This window comes from Gopherus evgoodei, chromosome 2, assembly GCF_007399415.2.
Source record: "Gopherus evgoodei ecotype Sinaloan lineage chromosome 2, rGopEvg1_v1.p, whole genome shotgun sequence".
In the NCBI taxonomy this organism is placed as follows: domain Eukaryota; kingdom Metazoa; phylum Chordata; order Testudines; family Testudinidae; genus Gopherus; species Gopherus evgoodei.
Genome location: NC_044323.1, coordinates 176,458,522 through 176,477,437, shown reverse-complemented (window position 1 = coordinate 176,477,437; position 18,916 = coordinate 176,458,522). Strand labels below are relative to the sequence as shown.

Here is an 18,916-nt window from a genome sequence, read left to right as displayed (position 1 = left end):
AGTGATGTCGTGATGGTGAGCTATCCAATATGCCAAACCCTGTGATTGGTTTATTAGCATTGAAAAGATGCCAATAAAACAGGTTTTAGTGTGAGTGTGTTCATAGACTTTAAGACTTTAAGGTCAGAAGGGACCATTATGATTGTCTAGTCCAGAGGTGGGCAAACTACCACCTGCGGGCCACATCTGGCCCACTGGGCCATCCTGCCCAGCCCCTGAGCTCCTGGACAGCCCCAGCTCCGCCCCTGCTGTTCCCTTTCCCCCACAGCCTCAGCTCACTGTGCAGGCAGCACGGCAGCATGGCTGGCTCCAGCTGGGCGGCATGGCTCAGGGGCAGATTTACAAGTGAACACAGGGTGCCCTGGCACAGGGCTCCCTAACAACAGGGGGACCAAGGGCTGGACACTCGGGCAGCTCAGCACCCGCACAACCCCCCCTCTGGGGGGAGGGGCAGCACTATAGGGGCAGGAGAGTGGGCAGGCGGTGTGGGTGGTGGGAGCTCGGGGCCGGAGGACTCAGGAGGAGCACCGGGTGGCTGCGCAGCTGGCCAGAGAGAAGCGACGCTTTGAAGGGGAAACTGCTGCTTCTCTCCGGCTGTGCAGCTGCCCCTGCTCCTCCTGAGCCCCCTGCCTATGTTTGCAGGGCCACATTCTGAAAGGGGCTTAGGAGGGGGGTTGCATAGGGGGTGGAGTCCCAGGGGGGCAGTTGGGGCAGGGATCCTGGGAGGGGGTGGTCAAGGGACAAGGAGCAGGGGGGGTTGCAGGGCCGGCTCTAGGCCCCAGCGCGCCAAGCGCATGCTTGGGGCGGCATGCCGCGGGGGGCGCTCTGCCGTTTGCTGGGAGGGTTGCAGGCGGTTCCGGTGGACCTCCTGCAGGCGTGCCTGTGAAGGTTCCGCTGGTCCTGTGGCTCCGGTAGAGCATCTGTAGGCACGCCTGCATCAGGTCCACCGGAGCCGCGGGACCGGCGAGCGGCAGAGCGCCCCCCGTGGCGTGCCGCCGTGCTTGGGGCGGCGAAATGGCTAGAGCCGGGCCTGGGGGATTGGATGGGTCGAGTATTCTGAGGGGGGAGTCAGGGGACGGGAAGTGGGAGGGGGCGGGGACCAGGCTGTTTGGGGAGGCACAGCCTTCCCTACCTGGCCCTCCATACCGTTTTACCACCCTGATGTGGCCTTCGGGCCAAAAAGTTTGTCCACTCCTCAGTCTGACCTCCTGCACAACAGAATCTCACCCACCCACTCCTGCATCAAACTCCTAACCTATGTCTGAGATACTGAAGTCCTCAAATGATGGTTTAAAGACTTCAAGGTGCAGAGAATCCTCCAGCAAGTGACCCGTGCCCCATGCTGCAGAGAAAGGCGAAACCCCCTCAGGACCTCTGCTAATCTGTCCTGGAGGAAAATTCCTTCCCGACCCCAAATATGGCCATCAGCTAAACCCTGAGCATGGGGCAAGACTCACTAGCCAGACACTCAGGAAAGAATTCTCTGTAGTCACTCAGATCCCACCCCATCTAACATCCCATCACAGGCCATTGGGCATATTTACCACTAATAGTCAAAGATCAATTAATTGCCAAAATTAGGCTATCCCATCATACCATCCCCTCCATAAATGTATCAAGTTAGTCTTGAAGACAGATATGTCTTTTGTCCCCTCTGCTCCCCTTGGAAGGCTGTTCCAGAACTTCACTCCTCTAATGGGTAGAAAACTTTATCTAATTTCAAGTCTAAACTTCCTGATGGCCAGTTTATATCCATTTGTTCTTGAGTCCACATTGGTACTGAGCTTAAATAATTCCTCTCCCACCCTGATGTTTATCCCTCTCTGTATTTATAAAGAGCAATCATATCTCCCCTGAGCCTTCTTTTGGCTAGGCTAAACAAGCCAAGCTCTTTGAGTCTCCTTTCATAAGACAGGTTTTCCATTCCTCAGATCATCCTAGTAGCCGTTCTCTGTACCTGTTCCAGTTTGATTTCATCCTTCTTAAACATGAGAGATCCACTTTTTGTGCCAAGGTCAGTAATAAAAAGATTAAATAAGATTGGTCCCAAAAGCAATCCCTGAGGAACTCCACTAATAACCTCCCTCCAGCCTGACAGTTGACCTTTCAGTATGACCCGTTGTAGTCTCCCCTTTAACCAGTTCCTTATCCATCTTTCAGTTTTCATACTGATTCCCATCTTTTCCAATTTAGCTAATAATTCCCCATGTGGAACCGTATCAAATGCCTTACTGAAATCAAGGTAAATTAGATCCACTGTGTTTCCTTTGTCTAAAAAATCTGTTACCTAGTTTGGCACGAACTACCTTTTTAAAAACCATGTTGTATTTTGTCCCAATTACCATTGACCTTAATGTCCTTAACTACTTTCTCCTTCAAAAATTATTCCAAGACCTTGCATACTATAGATGTCAAACTGACAACACTGTAGTTACCCAGGTCACATTTTCCCCCTTTCTTAAAAATAGGAACTATGTTAGCAATTCTCCAGTCATACGGTACAACCTCTGAGTTTACAGATTCATTAAAAATTCTTGCTAATGGGCTTGCAATTTCATGTGCCAGTTCATTTTAACTATTTGAAGCACAATGGGCCAGACTGTGAACTCAGTTATACCAGAGTAACACTAGTCAACTGAAGTCAGTAGAGTTACTTGTAACTTCACTGTACTCCTCCTCAACCCTTTACATAGTAATATGGCAAACTTCAGGCAAATGGCTTTCCAAGAGTATGCTTAGTCCACTGCTAAGAGTCCTTAGTCCACTCCTAAGAAGTTGCAGTTTTGTACTGTTTGCAATTTGCTGTGCTGCAAATAAAGTGTGCCCTCTTGACTATTTTGATTATTGAATTTAAGATTATATATGTGTTTGTTTACCCTTCTCCTTCTCCTGAAATTTCAGTTCATGAACATTGGGCCTGATTTGACTTGAAAAAATTAAAGAAAAAGCCAGATATGAGATATGAAATCAGCTTCTTATTTAAACACTCTTTCTGCTAGTGAGAAAACCAAGTTGGGCCTTATGGCCTTCTGTAAGGTCTGGGTCTCCTTCCAGATGTCAACCCAAATATTGGCTTTGTATCATCCCTTTTGAAACTTTCCCTGAAATTCCCTGGTAGTTGCTCAATACATACGGGAAGCTAAGTCTTTAATAATTGATATACCCATTTCTTTATTTTCCAGACAGCCTCCAGATTCCAAGTTGGAGATGAGGGTTGTTAAAAACATCTATCCCATCCTCTAGAACAGGGGTAGTCAATAAGTGGACTGTGGGCCAAATCTGAATTTCCAAATGCTTTTGAATGAACTCTGAAATCTTTTTATTTACTTATTATTATCATTTGTTTTTATTATTGTTTTCTCTGGAATCTGGACCTTGGTTTTTGGGTGTTGGTTAATCAGTTGAGGATGTATGTCTAGGAGGGGCTGTTCAATCAGCTGAAACTAGTTGTCTCCAAGTGTTGACACCAACATAGAATAGTTGTACAAATACTGGCTAACCATAAGACTCTTCAAGAAATTATGTAATAAAAGCCCTTGGAAAATACATTACCCCCTTAGATATCTACAGCAGCAAGTGCCTAGTGTACTCTCTGAGGACGGTGTCCTTGGAACACTTGAGAATGCTGATTAACATGAACTAATCAAATTACAGTTATATAAACACACTATAAGCAGCCGCTGATGGGTGTGTCAGAGTTATGCTCCGTCAGCTTTGTTTGCATGCACTTTCAGAGTAGGAGCATGACACTTGAATAGCACTGAAATCTGCTCAGGGCACTTAACTACATTGCCTTCTCCTCCCCTTCCCCACAGAATTGCCTTTTAAAATGTAAACTGAAGAGATCAAGAACATCATTATGGTAGAGGTCACTCTGAAGTACAAAGGGATCACAGTCAAACTTTCATGTTGCAGATTCTTTTCATATCTCTGGATAAAACTCTTCTGTTATGGTTCCTCTTTTTCACTTAGTCAGCAAAATGGTTTTAACAATGTAAGAATCACTTGACTATATTTGTCTGCCAGGCAGTTTGCTTCTTGGAAGCCCTCTCCCTTGTGGAGGTGATCCTTTTCTTAAACAAAATATTGTCTAATATCCAGGAATATATGCATGGGGACCAAGAGTAAAAATGCAGTTAATCTTCCAATCACAAGGCAGATACAAATAATAAAAATGGTATTATTGTAGCCCCTACAAGCCCCAGTCAGGGCCAGGACCTCATTGTGTCAGGTGCTGTACAAACAGAGCAGAGAGACAATCCATGCCCCAAAGAGGGTACGTTAGTTACTCTTAACTATTTGAAGACTAGACCGATGTTTCAGTAGTTGGACTAAATTAATCCAAGTCCCTGAAATCTATGACGTTTTCACCAGGGGTGGCCTTAACTCTATTTCTTTGATGTGCCCATCCCCATGGAATCTGAGAGAGAATTTGGCTTATTCTGTTCAACAAACCACTTGATTAAAAGACTGAAGCTTTTAGTCACTTTGTCAAATTGCCATTTCACTCAGGCACTGAGTCAAAGAGTTTTAAAATATTATGATGTTTCTAGCCTGATTTTCCTGAAAAGCTGTATAAAACAGGCACTCAGACAGACTATGAAGTAATAAACAAGTGATTAAACTGGCAGTGAAGCCTCACATGTGATAACTTTGCGTTCTTCTTACATGTTTCATATATAATGAATGATAAAACCTGTGGAAGAGATATTATACCTCTATGCTTCAGGGTTTATGCCAGTTTCAAACTATTGGAGAGTGGGATGAGATTTAATGTGGGAGCAAATTATCCCACATCTGCCTCCTGCAGCACGCTTATAGCTTCTCCTGAAGCATCTGGTACTGGCCACTGTCGGAGACAGGATACAAAGCTAAATGGACCTTGGATCTCATCCCTGTCTTGTGTTTCTGTAGACACTGACTATATATTACATACGAGGCATTTGAGCCTGTTAAAACATTTAATTTTTTCCTAATTCCTTTTGCCTTATTTCGTATGTTGCAAGTGAATGCCAAATCACTTGAAGTATATGAAAGCTATCCTTTTTGACTTAGTAAATCCTGCCGAACACAGTCTGCCATTGTTCCACGTTCTAATAAATGCAAAATCAATCTCTCTACACTCCTGGCACATCCATCAGTTGGTCCTCCATATAACTCTTCTCTCTTGATTGCTTTTGGAATTGGAAGGATCTTCAAGACAATGGCCTGGGTTACTTCTGTCTTAATATGTTTTCCAAGGTTTCTGAAGTGATTTGTGGTCATGATCGATCTTCCTTCACTTTGATCACTTATACCCTGGTAGACTCTATAGTTATCCCTAGTTATCCCACATGATCACAGTATTGGTGTTACGTCTGGGAGACAGTGTAGCAGCCTATTTACTTCTCTGGGCCACTGCTTTCTCAGCTTAGGTTGCTCACTATGGAATTACTGATCAGGATTTTTTTTCTTATTTTTTTTGGGTGCCTTTCTTGCAGTTCATGGCTCTTTGTCATTAATTGAGCTGCTCTTTGCTTCCACCTATCTTCAGTTGTCAGTCTACGTCTTACACTGCACTCACTGTAGTAACATTTGACCTTATTTTGGCTTTAGTCAGTTTTTTGTTGCCATCTTGGTGAACTGCAAAGCAAAAATGAACATTTAATACCAGATTTATATGCTGGAACTAAGCTCCATTAATCAGGCTGTGTAGGGCACTGGGCACAGAAATAAAATCTCGACTAACGTAATTAAAAATTTCTTTCACTTCCTGAAATCCACTTCATTTTTCCTCCAGCATTGTCAGTATCCCAGGATGTAAAATCATTAATAGCTGGGATGAATCCTGGTCCCATTGAATCAATGAGAGTTTTTCCATTGATGTCACAGAATGATGCATTCTGGGATTTCTTCAGAGGAAGTACCCTGAGGCTTTCAGACTGGGAGGGAATGAGGAAGAAGAGTTTTACAGAGGTTGGCTAACATTTATTTCTGGGCTGAATATTCCCAGTTGGATTTGTGGGGTTAAAATTAATGTTCCACTTTTGCTTTGCAATTCACCTTTAATGTTCTTCGGCCATTCAGGAGAACATGCCTGTCATGTACAGCAGTACTTATTATTATTCCCACTCCACCGACGTCCAGGATTTCTGGGCTAGGCAGCTACTTAAGCTCTTATTCCAAACCTTTGACCTCACAATGACACCATGAAAAGCTATCCTTCTGACATGACAAGCAGCCCTGTGGTTTCTGGGCATTACTACATCTAAAATATCTCATAAGTCTATGCAGTGTAACAAGCAAAGTTGCCTGGCTTGAAAGATATTCTAGACCTAGCACCAGAAGGTCTGTTGGGAAAGCAATTTATCAACACAGATGAAAGATGAGAATAGCTGAAGGGGCTTTTGACACAGTGGGAGTAGCTTGGGCGGGGACTCACAAATCAGTGCACTTTGTAAGCATCCCTGCATGGGCCAAGTTGGGAGACAGGTGATTAGGAGTGATCAACCAGTTAAGAAGGAGATTCATCTCATCAGCTGGGGCCTGTTAAATGGGAGATATGAATGGAGAGGGGAGGGCTGGCAGGAAGGGCAAAGAAGTCCAGAATCTCAGAGTGGTGAAACCTCTCGTCCCACCCTTTCACACTATGAGAAACCGTGGGAAAAACTTTATGGTGATATAACATGAAGCTGCATAAAACATTATATATAAAGTAAGCTAGGGTAAGAGTATGCAAGGGCTGCTTGCAAAGAGAAATCCAGGGTGAGGGAGCCCCCCTCCCTTTACACAGCTGCATGTAGAAAGGTGAGGTTGCTTCTTGCATTGCCAGTAGTATATCCCTGGAGTAGTCTATTGTTGAAAACCCCAAAACTTTTGACTAAAATGAAAAATCTTAGTCAAATCCATTTTTTGTCCAAAAAAGTTTATATATATATATATATATAGATATAGATATATTTAATCAGCTCAGGTCAGTGGAGACACAAGGCCCAATTCTCCTTTCACGAATGTCAGTCTCTTGTATCGGAGTAACGACATTACTTTCATTGGAATTAGTCCTGGTTTGCCCCAGTGTCAGTGAGAGGACAATCAAGCTCATACATGTTGGAGCTGACCTAGGGTACATCTACACTTTGAGCTGGCCGTGTAAATTCCAACACAAAGAGACATCAGATTGAGCTAGCTCACTAAGAACAGAGTGTAGACATGGTGGTGCGAACAGCGGGAGGGGCAAGCCTCTCTGAGTACACCCCTGTCTGAAACCCTAAGCAGGTACTCGGGGTGGCTCACTCCTCCTGCCATCCATGCTACCGCAGCGACATTCTGTTTTGAGTGTGCTCACTCAATGAGAGCTAGCGTGGGGGATGTCTCCTTGAACTGGAAATCGCACCCCTAGCTCAAAGTCTCGATGTGCCCTTAGCTCTCACGTTGGTTTTACACCTGTGTAACTCCACTGCCTTCTAAAGCTATGCCTGATTCTCATGGATGTGAGAGCAGAATGGGGCTTTGTCACAGGGACCTTAATTATGTTCTTTCTTGTTTGCTGTTCTCAATATAAATAATTATTCTGGCCGAAAGTATCTGTGTATGGGGAAACAGCAATTGAGGCGTATGCTCTAAATCAACACATTTTGGCTAATAAGCTGAGATAGGTAGGAGAATCATTGACTGACATGCACCCAGCAAGCAATTCTTCTCACGATTTAAAGCAACTTGAAATTTAGCCCACTGCCTCTGTAAAAGCCTGCTACTTGTTAACGGAGACATGTTGGGGGGGAGGGAGGGAATTAATTCACACAAGAAGTTATTGTTAAAATAAAAGTAACGGTAAAGCTTCCATCCAATATCTAATTAAATTTTTCCTAAAACAGTAGATCCATTTATAATACGTGAAGCCTGATTTTGTTCTCATAGGAATGGGCTGGTTAAGGATTTTATTACAAATATTTATTTACTTCTCTTGCCACTTGCTGGTTTTATTTTTAATGGATTTGCAAAGCTGCAGGGGAGAGAAAGCCTCATGGGGAACCCTTTGTGTCTGGATGAACTGGAAAAACAAACTCTAGGGTGTTCATTTGCCATGAATCACTTTTCACATTACGTGCGTAATATGAATGAGGCGTCTGTGAATCTAATTCCCTTTGTCCCAATAGTAAAGCAGATTAGTACGATAGAAGAGACACAAGGCCAGCAAAGCAACCAACTTGAAAAGGAAGCACCATTCAATGAATTCATTTTCAGCTATTTCAGTGCCGTTTGCTCCTTTCCTTTTCAACAGATTTGAAGAACAAACCTACAGTCCACAGGAAATGCCTCTGTTAAGCATGTCTGCTGCAGTCTAGCTAAGCATGGTAGCAACTTTCCACAGCCTGATTTCTTCCTACTGTCACACCAGGTCTCTTGTCACTCTAAGTGGGAGAAGAGAAAACATGCACCTCCACAGCCAAACTTTACCTTAGGAAAACAGTAGATCTATGCCATGACAGCCTCCTGCCTCGATTTCATTCACAAGAGGGGTAAGAAGGATGAAGATTAAAGGGTTTTATCTAACTTCAAGACAAAAATTCCAGTTGCACAACCTTTTTGTGCCAAATTACCTCTATTTTTGGCAGCTATTTATTAATCTTCGGAGAATTTACATGACTTGTTTCCTCTCCCTGTTATCTTTGATCTCAGCAGGAGATTTTTATGAAGCAAAAAAACTGAAAGACTAAGCTCATTCCAACTAGAAAATCAGGGCTTGCTCAGAAACTTAACCCTTTCATTCATCACCTGGAATGGGAACCCTCCCTGGTATGCAGTAACAACTTTATTTTCCTTGTAAATATAAAATGGAATTTTAAAGATCTCACCACAACTTTTGTAATATATTTCCAAATCGTTCTCCTTGCAGACTGGGTGCGTAGGCCACTTTGTGCTGAGACTGGGATAAAACAGGACTAAAATGAGAATGGCAACATTAAGCATCTTCATGGTGGTGATGGTGAGGTGGTCTCTGTAATTATTTCTCTCTCTTGTCACCAAGGCGAGGAGGGTAGTTTTCCACTTCCTCTCTCCAATGACTGTGACAACTGTAAGAGGTTACAATATTAACCTGCACAAGGATTAAATGATCCAATACAGGCTCACAGCTTGAAACAACGTAGTGTAAGCAAGTGGCTAATCAGAATTCTGAGTGTGTTAGTTCCGTGTGTTGAGACTTCTGCTTTCTGTTTCATGTTAGTTTAAGCTAATGATGAATGATCTACTAACACCTTCTCATTGGAAAAGCTCCACTCGGCAGCCTTAATTCTTTGTTGAACTAGATAGATAACTATTTAATCTCTCCCACCTTCCATTCTCATGCTGTAGTTGGGTACTTGGGGGCTCGGAGTGTAAGACTATCTTAACTTGGCATTTCAGGCTGCAAAACACAGGCAAAATTCATAGAATCGTTAGACAGGAACTGGCCTCGGGAGGTCTTGTAGTCCACTCCCAGCACTCATGACAGGACTGTTATATTCTTCCACCCTTGCTCACAGTGAGTAGTACCTTGCTATATGAGTTGCCAGTTTACTTTCAATTAGACTGTTTGCAAAGGAAGGTATTACTCAAGGTGAGTAAGGGTTGCTGGCTTCATGTGACACCTGGAGGTAGAAAATGCCCTAATCTGGCACTCCTCTCCACTGAGTTTAAGTTCCACTTGGATGTAAGTTCCGCTTCCTGAATTTGATTGTCATTACATTTATTTTAGCAGTGAGTTTCTTTGCTAAAGAGAACAGAGCTTTGTTATTCAGTAGACTTGATTCCCCTGGAGCCTGAGTCTTAGGAACACAGCTTCAGGAAGTATTCCGTTACTTTTGGCTGTGCTAAAAATTATTTCAGGTGTGCAATGATGACTCACCTTTCAAGTCCTGATTTAATTATTTTTGGCATTGCATTGATTAATGTTCCTCCTCTGCCTCTCTTTTAAGCCCGAGCTCTGGATTTTTCTGCGTATGTACTGGCTGTATACATGCACACTACTGAAGTTGTACATTTCTAATCCAGGCTGATCGTTCCATACAACGTGGCATGTGTAAACTGGCAATTCTGGAAGACAGTGAGGAATACACAGTAAAGAAGCCAGGGCTGCTTTAGCTGCAGCAAACATCTATTGGGTTTGAGAATCAAGATTTTCAATTGGCTTTCAAAATTTAGTTGCTAAAGCAGGAAATTTTTGGACTGGAGCATAACTGGGAAAAACCTTCAGGCCAAACTCAGCTCTGCAGCAGGTAGGTGCAAGTCTTTTTGGCAGAGCTGAGCCAAAGCTGAAGCTGGCCCCGTGGTTTGATGGGCTTGGTAAAATATTAGTCTGGCTCACTGTATTTTCCCTATTTCAAATCCTGCAAAGTGGCACGTGTGTTAGATTAATGAGACATGCCTTTGGAAAAGTGGCTCTCTCCTTTGTCTGTCACTCTGCCATTAAGTAGAGTTGCAGGGGGAACAAAAAAGAAGCACATGTGGTTGAGAAAACAAAAATGCATGCTACAAGTTTATTGGGAAGTAATACTTAACAACGGGAGCCCTTCGGTTCCGCAACTCCTGGGGGTGAAATCCTGGCCCCACTAAAGTCCAGAGGAGTTTTCCCATTGACTTCAATCAGACCAGGGTCTGAACCTTGATGTCTTTTTTTAAAAACTGACATTTCAATTACCAAAGCTGGCCAGTAAGATCTGCAACTCCAGTGTTATGCCACCCTCTGCCTGCCCTCATTTTTTGGGGGATTAATCACAGCTTTTTTCTTTAAAGGAAGTTTCCAGTCCTGTTCACTGTGGACAGAATCTTTAAAATATACGCTCATGTTAATGTACTAGTAAGGGTGAAAGTTAACTGGCACTGTCCTTTGTTAAAAACTCGTGTGTGTTATGGCTCCCCATACAGCCCATGAAAGCCAGGTCTGAATCATGTGGTTCAGGCCCATGTCTAGTTTTGCATTCTTTAGGCACTAGTATAATAATAAAGCATATACTCTGTGGTCAGGTTCAGAACCCAGGCAGCTGTGCTTCATGCAGAACATGCACCCTGGCCAAGAGCGGGGTTGCTATAGATCTGTTTGGTTTGATCGAACAATTGATCAAACAAACCCAATAGCGATGTCTGATTAAAGCAAAAGAAATTACCCAGGGAACGTGATAGGGAAACTGTATCTGGAATTACTGGTGTACAGGCTGTGGTTAATTTTGATTATAACACAATCAATGTAAACCCTTCAAAATAAAATGCTCTGCTCACTAAGAACTACATACGGGTGAAACTCTGGAGTATCCTTGTATGTTCAGTGCTACTGCAATTTGCAAAGTGTCATGGATAGAAGCTGTTAAAGCACAACCATGACTTCTGAAGCCAAACATTATGAATGAACATAATGGTGCTGGTCATGGATTTCATTCTTTAATTCAAAATACTTGTGTTCTTTGCTTGTGTTCCGAAAAGGATCAGAGTGCTAACTGGTCAGAAATGGTTTTCCCATCCTGTGAAAATGTTTCAGATTAAAAAAAAAGTTCCCCATTCCACAGGCTGTCTGGATTTTTTGTGTGAAAAAATTAGAGTGAGAGCGATCCCCCGCCCCAATGGTCAGGGCATTCCCCTGGGATGTTGTGGTAACATGACAGAGAGGGTGGATCAGGGAGTTGAACCTGTGTGTCTCACATCCTAGTTGCAGGCTATTCTGGGGTGGGGGAAATCTCTTTCTGTCTCCGATTATAAATTCTGTCATGGGCCTAAGAAACATTTCTGATGAAATTTTATCAAAACTGATATGTTCCCACAATACTTCTTTTTTTGGTGAATCAGCATTTTCCAATTACAAACTATTTCATCGAACAATTCCCAATTGGTTCTAGTCAGAGGGCTTATTCTTTAGTCTCCTGGGTCAAGACTGTGATTATAGGATTTATTGCCACAGTGGGATATGCAATAATTATTTTTGTTCATGGCAGTGCTGTAATGCATAGGTGCTTTTCAGACATGTAAGGATGGGTGGTCCCCACACTGAGAAGCTCACAGTCCACGAATCAACAGACTTGCGGGAAGCAGAGCAACAAGCACAGATTTTGTTGGTACAAGTAATCCTGCTTCACAGAAGGCAGGATGACAAGTGGTTCTTCCAGAGACTTAAATGTGGCCAGGGTAGGACAGGGGCTTTGCTGATGAGCTCAGGGAACTCAGACTGTGCACAGGGGACCATGTGGCAAAACAGTCCCTCTCTATTTAGATGAAGCAAAGTCACCCTTTTCTGACACTGTCCTGTCACTGTCTCTAACAGTTACATCTGAAAATCATTTGTAGGTGCCTTTGGAATGTACCAGGTTGTACCAAATAACAAGTATTTTATAGACAAACATCCTGGAAGGGACATGATGACGCTCCTAGAAAGAGTTTTATTACCAATCCCATCTCCTCTGTGGACTACTCCTTCAAACATGAACAGCCCTCCCAGACTTCTATGACATGTGGGATGAGAAGCTGTGTCTGGTCAAACAAGCAAGTATGTACCCAGGAGTTTCTGTGGGCTTGTGCAGATGGTGCTGAAACCAGCTCCACGGCGTCATCACTTCTATTTTTAGTGAGTATAGCTAGCCTGGGTACACAAACTGTCATTTGCACCCCCAGCTGCAATGTGGACGTACCCTTGATTTCCTTCTAAGAGACCTGCAGAGCCAGCACCACTAACAGGAGTAAAGAGGAGTAAACTTACACTTGTCGCTACTCTGTTCTATATAGATTCTTGCACTGTCACTCATTACTGTAGTATGGAGCATCTTCCAGTAGCTTGTTAAGTGATATGACTTAAGTCTCTCATGTTGGTTTGCTCTCTCTCTCATCCTCTCCCCAGCATGAGAGTTGTGTGTGCAGGGTAGTGTTTTGTTTTGTTTTGTATTTTTACATGGGCATGCAGCTATGTGGTTAGATTAGAGATGACAACAACAAAAAAGTGCATCTTGTACTTGGAGCACAAGGTTTGTGATGTGACTAAAATGAGCAGAGATAACTATATATTCAAGGAACTGAGACTTTAAGACGGTGCCATTTTGAATTAGTGTCTTCAGACATGTCCATTCTTTGCTGGTATCTCAGCCTTCCTACCTTGTGCCCTTGTGAATAAAGGAAGAGGCTGACAGGGGAATTGAGACTTACTATTGCTCAGTGCAGAGACTATACCAAATGCATAAATTTAACTTGTGCTCACTGGTTGTCAGCTCTGGTTGCTCACAATGCAAAAATTCACAGGCTCAAGACCAGAATGAAATTTTTACCTTTGAGTCATGCAGGTTTTCAAGCTCTCCTAATGCTGAAAGTAACAGCTTACAGCTAATGGTGCAAATAGAAAAAAACATTCTCCTGGTCTGAATTTTCTATCCCAGTGAGAAAGATTTTGCTGGCCTCTCTGGAGCACTCTTACTGACTGGAAGGAGTCATTACAATATTTGTCAGATCTTCTGCTGTGCCTGCATTGCCCCTTCCAACACTCAGTGGTTTCACTTGCTGTGCATGTTGGTGGTAGTGATGTGGTGTGAAATTATTCTGGTGAGCAATCTTTAATTAGCTAAGAAAACAGCCTCTGGCTTTCAATGCACTCTGTGGGCTTCATTATGTCAGGAGTTGGTTTCTTGTGCAACGACTTCATGACCATGTGCTCATGAGCTAGAGCAGCTGTTTGGCAATCCACTGTGTTTAAACTGGTATTGGAATCAAAACTGCAGTGAATCAATGCCTGTGATAAAACCCATTCACCCTACCAGGTGGACTACATTTGTTTGCCAACATTGCAGCAATGATGTGCAACTTTGGATCAATGTGAATCAGCACTGCTTAGACTGTAAGAAATGACAGCTTCCCACAGCAGAGACAGATGAACTAAAGCATATTGTTTTGGGTTTCTTTGTAGTCTGCTGCTTCTCCAGGTGAAATCAATAGGAGTCTGGTTCCATTTTAGCTAATTGAACTTTCTGTATGTTCAGGGGGAAATGGCTGCCTCTATGGAGTAAATTCAGCACCACTCGCTGCCTAAGAAATACATGTACAAGCAGACAGGTATCTCTTTAATAATACTTATTGAGATGTTCTGACAGAGTCAGAGTCAAGAGTGCCCTAGCAGTCAGAGTCAGTAGTGCCCTAGTAGTTTTCTCATGTGAGGAATGTCAATTCTGTTCTGGATCAGATTCTCTTTATAGCTGACTTAGAGAAAGAGAGGCAGGTGGTGGGAAAAATCAGAGTGGTGCCCAAATAATCTATCTAGCCTGGGTAAAGTAGCAGTGAAGCTGCTCAAGTAATTACCTAGGGTTCTGGATGGGTTTGTACAGTCCACGCTGAATTTCGTGCTGCCACAGCTTCGCTACTACTGGTACCCAAGAGCTAGCTACATTAAAGCTAGCTGAGGGATGTCTGCATGAATTGCGCTCACGCAGCATGATTGCAGAGTAGACATACCTTGAGTATAATCACATGAACTTCTATCCAGTCAGTCACACAGTTACCAGAGGGGACCCTTGCAAGATTTGGGTTTGGTTTGGATAAACATCCACAAGGAGGGAGAACTGTCTAAAATGGCTGTGTCGTCTGTGTAAATGAGTTTCATTCTTGATGCTGATAGTTTCATTCTTCAAGTGGTCATGCAGCTGCTCAAGGAGGTCATGATCACTCACAGTGAAGTGATCCTGTGTTAATTATGGCCAATCTGGGCTTCCAACCTAAGCCACAAATTTTAAAAATTGAGGATCTAAAGGTAGACACCAAAATCAATACTTTATATATAAGTTACAGTGCTCAGAACTTTGGAAGAACAGGTCACTTAGGTATCTAAATTCATATTTAGGCATCTAATTTTGGACATCCAAGGCTGAAACTTTTAGCCTAAGTGTCTTTTAATACGTCTGAGTAGAAAAAACCAAAACCAAAATAAATACTTGTGCAGGAGTTTTTCCTTAAATTTATTATAGCGGTGTGAATAACTGATTTTTCAGTTTGTGTACAGTACTGATTTTTTTTTTAAGAAAAAGGTCAGTTTTGGGCACCCTGAAATAATTTTTAAAAAATGTTCTGTGAAACAAAAAGTTTAAAAAAAAAGGTTTTTTTTTTATATTTTAAAAAAAATTGTCTATGAAATTGAGGTGCATTTCAAAAAAAGTCATTTTGAATTGAAAAACTGAAACATTTTGTTTTGAAAACTTCAGAATGAAATGTTTCATTTTTTGGTTTGGGGTTGATTTGGTTTTTACCAGAACAGTTTGACAACATTGACACAAATTGTTTCAGTCAACTCGAATCTCTATTTTTCACAGAAAAAGAGTTTCCACAAAAAATGTTTGGTTATCTCTACTTGTGAACCAATAAGATATTTTTCCTTACTAGATTTTACAACTTGTGGCATGAGACAAGCCTTTTAAAAACATCTAACTTACAATCCCCTTGCTTGGAAAATGCTCTTTAAAGGACCTCTTTCAATATCTTTCTAAAATCCTTTATAAAGAAATCAACTACCATGTCTACACTGCGGGGATTATAGTGGCACAGTGCTGCTATGTGCCATAGCTATGCTAGCATAACCCCATAGTGTAGATGCAGTCTACAGTGCCGGAAGGATTTCCATTGCTGTAGGAACTCCACTTCCTCAAGTGACAGTAGTGAGGTCAATGGAAGCAGTCCTCTGTCAGTCTAGTTGAATCTACACTGGGGATTAGGTTGGCATAGCCACAGTGTTCAGGGATCTGGATTTTTCACACCCCTGAGCATTGTAGCTAAATTTTAAATGTAGACCAGGCCTAACATTAACTGGCCAGGATTGTGCCCTGGGACCGAGTATAATTGTCATGGAACAGTCCACCAACTAGAGCAAATAGTACAGTACTGCAGGAGTAACTTTAGAACTATAACACAATGCTTTGTGCTTCTTCATTGCCTTCCATCCAAGGATCTCAGTGCTTTACAAAGGTAGGTAAGTTATTGCCAATCATTTTATAGTTGAGAAAACTGAGGTATAGAGGTGGTGATGGTGTGAGCTGGTATGCTGATGCAAAAGCACCCCCTTTGGCCTGGTGGAGTGTTACACCAGCATTTGCTCTGACAAAGCGGTCAGTCAGTTTGCTTTGCCCAGGTCCTGCTGGGGTATGTAGATTTTCTCCTTATTCTTGTCAGAGTCCATTGGTCCAGGTGTCCAAGGGGCCTGGAAACCCCCTCAGTTCTTAAGTCCCTCAGGGATAAGTAGGGGAACCCAGGCACACCCACTCCATTGGGTTCCATTTCAGAGCCCTTAAGCCAGCCAGGCAGAATTGGGACTCAACAACTCTCACTGTGCCCTGAGCTCCTTCCTATTTCCTCTGGTTTTTGTAGGCTTTTCAGCCTGTTGGCCCAGATGTCCCTTCTCAGCATGCTGTCTCAGAGTGGCTTCTCAGCAGCTTGCTGGCAGGAGTTCCCTTCTTCAGCCCATTTGTCCCTCTGCTTCCCAGCTCTTTTAATCTTCCCCACTGCTATGAGTCTGCCAGTTAGCTTTGGCCAGCAGCATCTGCATTAGCTGCTTGGTTGCTGGGACAGGATGGAGTATATACACCACATGATATGTGACCAAGGTGGGCACAAAGCCAGGAATAGAACTCCCATGTTCCCAGTTCCTTGCTCTAAGTATTGGACACTACTGCCTCAGTATCTACTGTACATGCAATCGAGCAGATTGGAAATGTATGGCGCTACGTCTACCACAGGGTCACAACTGCACTGTGGGAACAATCTTGTGTTCTTTAAACCAAATCTGTGGACATCAAGAGAAGGTAACTGGGAGTCTAAAAGGAGTCAGGTCATTTCAGAGCCTGTCATTAGTCAAACAGCACCTAATTGTGCCGGAATGTGGTGTCCCTCTCCTTTTCTCACCTCCTTAAATAAACAGTGGAAAATAAACTCCAGCAACACCTCCTAGATTTTTAGACACTGGTTAGTCTCCCAAGCCCCCCATTCTTAAATCCTAGATTAAAATGCCAGTGGCAAGAGGTTTAGATTGAGATCAATATTGGAAGTCTGTTCGGACTACTTTTTCTTCCCCTTTGGCATTTCCACTGTTAAAGTGGATGGTGTGTAGCTGGGTGGGCTGCAATGTACAGTAACATTAAATATAAATATTTAAGCTTGTTACTAGAATGTACAATGACGTTAGATATAAATATTTAAGGTTGTTACTAGTGTTTAAAAAAAACGCTGAAGAAAAGCTATTTCTATATCAGCCACCAGGTGGTACTGTTAGTTTAAATTCTGATTGGTAGTGTACAGTATATCTTGCTATAATACAGAGTTATTGACCTGAATGTAAATCTTCCCTAACACAATGCATTTAATTAAAAAAAAGAAGGTCTGTATCTCCAGTCGGGCTCAGGCTATAGTGTCTCACCTTTCTGAAAAGCCTAGGGCAAGCAATCAAAGGTTATTTAAAGTTTGATTTTTGAGAACCTACCTACCTAGAAAAAGACAAGACAAGCCCTGATGCCTCTGCCTATTATGGAGTGTTGAGACCACTTGGCAGGTTTTCCCAATTTATCTTGCATTCACCTCACAATTTCCAGTGTGGAGCTTTCCAGTACAAGCAATAACCGTCACTAGCAATGCAGTGCAAAGCTGGAAACCTCCTTGGAAATCTCACATCCTGAATACTAATGGAAACTTAAATGGCGATAGAGGATCCATCCCCTGCCTCCTGCAACTCCCAAAACAATCAGCGTGCATGAAGACAGTTGATGAAGAACAATGCCAGTGTAAAATCCACTTTCTCACAACCCGCATCCCTAAGCACCCCCCTATGTCAGTGTTTTTTCAGAAGCACCCAATGCATGGACAGAGGTATGTAGGCAGACATCCATGCTAATTATGGGTCTGATATGTCCAAGGAGTGTGTAGAAGAAGAGCGAACTTCCAAAATGCAAAGGGAAGGAATGCAAACTATGGCTCTGACCCTGCAAAGAGCTGAGCACATACTGCAAGATGTGGAACCATCCTGATTTCTATTGACTTTGGTGGGAGCCGACTGCATTTGTCATCTCACAAGATTGCACCCTATATTAGGAAGTCACTGGTCTGTGGTCTCTACGTGCATGAGGTGTGTCACGCACTGGCGTTAATAAGATCAACCAATGAATGTGCAGAGAGGAGAACAAACTAAAGAATGCTCCCTCCCTGCTGTGTTAATTTTCTGATGTTGAGAGAAGGCTGAAAATAAAACCTGGACACAACTGAACACATGAGTCCAGGTAGCTGCATTCATGGCTGCTGTAGGCAGCACTGCCATCTGGTCTCCTTGAAATAAACAGACTCTCTCCTCATTTGTTTCTCACTGTCAATATGATGATTCCAAGTAGATTTTCTTCTGTTTGTGTTTGCTGCTTGTCCGTGCTGACAAAACACGTGTAGTTTGTAGCTACCTTGTTTCAGCTGGCTGCTATTCCATTTTAATGTGGGCGCTTTATCAGAGGTCATTTAGTCAGTATGTTGCTGAGCCATTTGCAAATATAAGCTGATGAATATTTCATAGCCGTTCACCAGGAATTCTGTTGAAGCGTAGCTTCATGGCAATGAGTCAGTAAGTGATGCGTTCATCCTGAAGCTGTTTCCTTGCTGCTTCTCTCATCAGATGTACTAATTACGGACATTGAGAGAAATCTTTTTTTTTTTTTATGTAGGAACACCTTTTATTTTCACTTTCTCCCGGGCTTGAGTCTAGCTATTGTGACAAAGTTCCTCCTCTACCTTGGTGGGTCCTGCGCTTATTTGGCAGCTTTGCTCACTTCAGTGATCTTCCCCACAGTCTGGGTCAGCTTCTCCTATGTCTGATCAGGAGTTGGGAGGTTTGGGGGGAACCCAGGCCCGCCCTCTACTCCGGGTTCCAGCCCAGGGCCCTGTGGATTGCAGCTGTCTATAGTGTGTCCTGTAACAGCTG

At 43.0% G+C, this 18,916-nt stretch overlaps 1 protein-coding gene across 1 annotated transcript in view; it reads right to left on the bottom strand.

The window, feature by feature from the left end:
* LY86 (lymphocyte antigen 86) overlaps nt 1-9,087 on the bottom strand; it is a 46,442-nt gene extending 37,355 nt beyond the window's left edge. Inside the window, exon 1 of the mRNA XM_030552346.1 lies at nt 8,835-9,087. Within this exon, the coding sequence (XP_030408206.1) occupies nt 8,835-8,955 (121 nt within the window). The 5' untranslated portion in view covers nt 8,956-9,087. The remainder of the gene's footprint in view (nt 1-8,834) is intronic.
* Nucleotides 9,088-18,916: the final 9,829 nt, after the last annotated feature.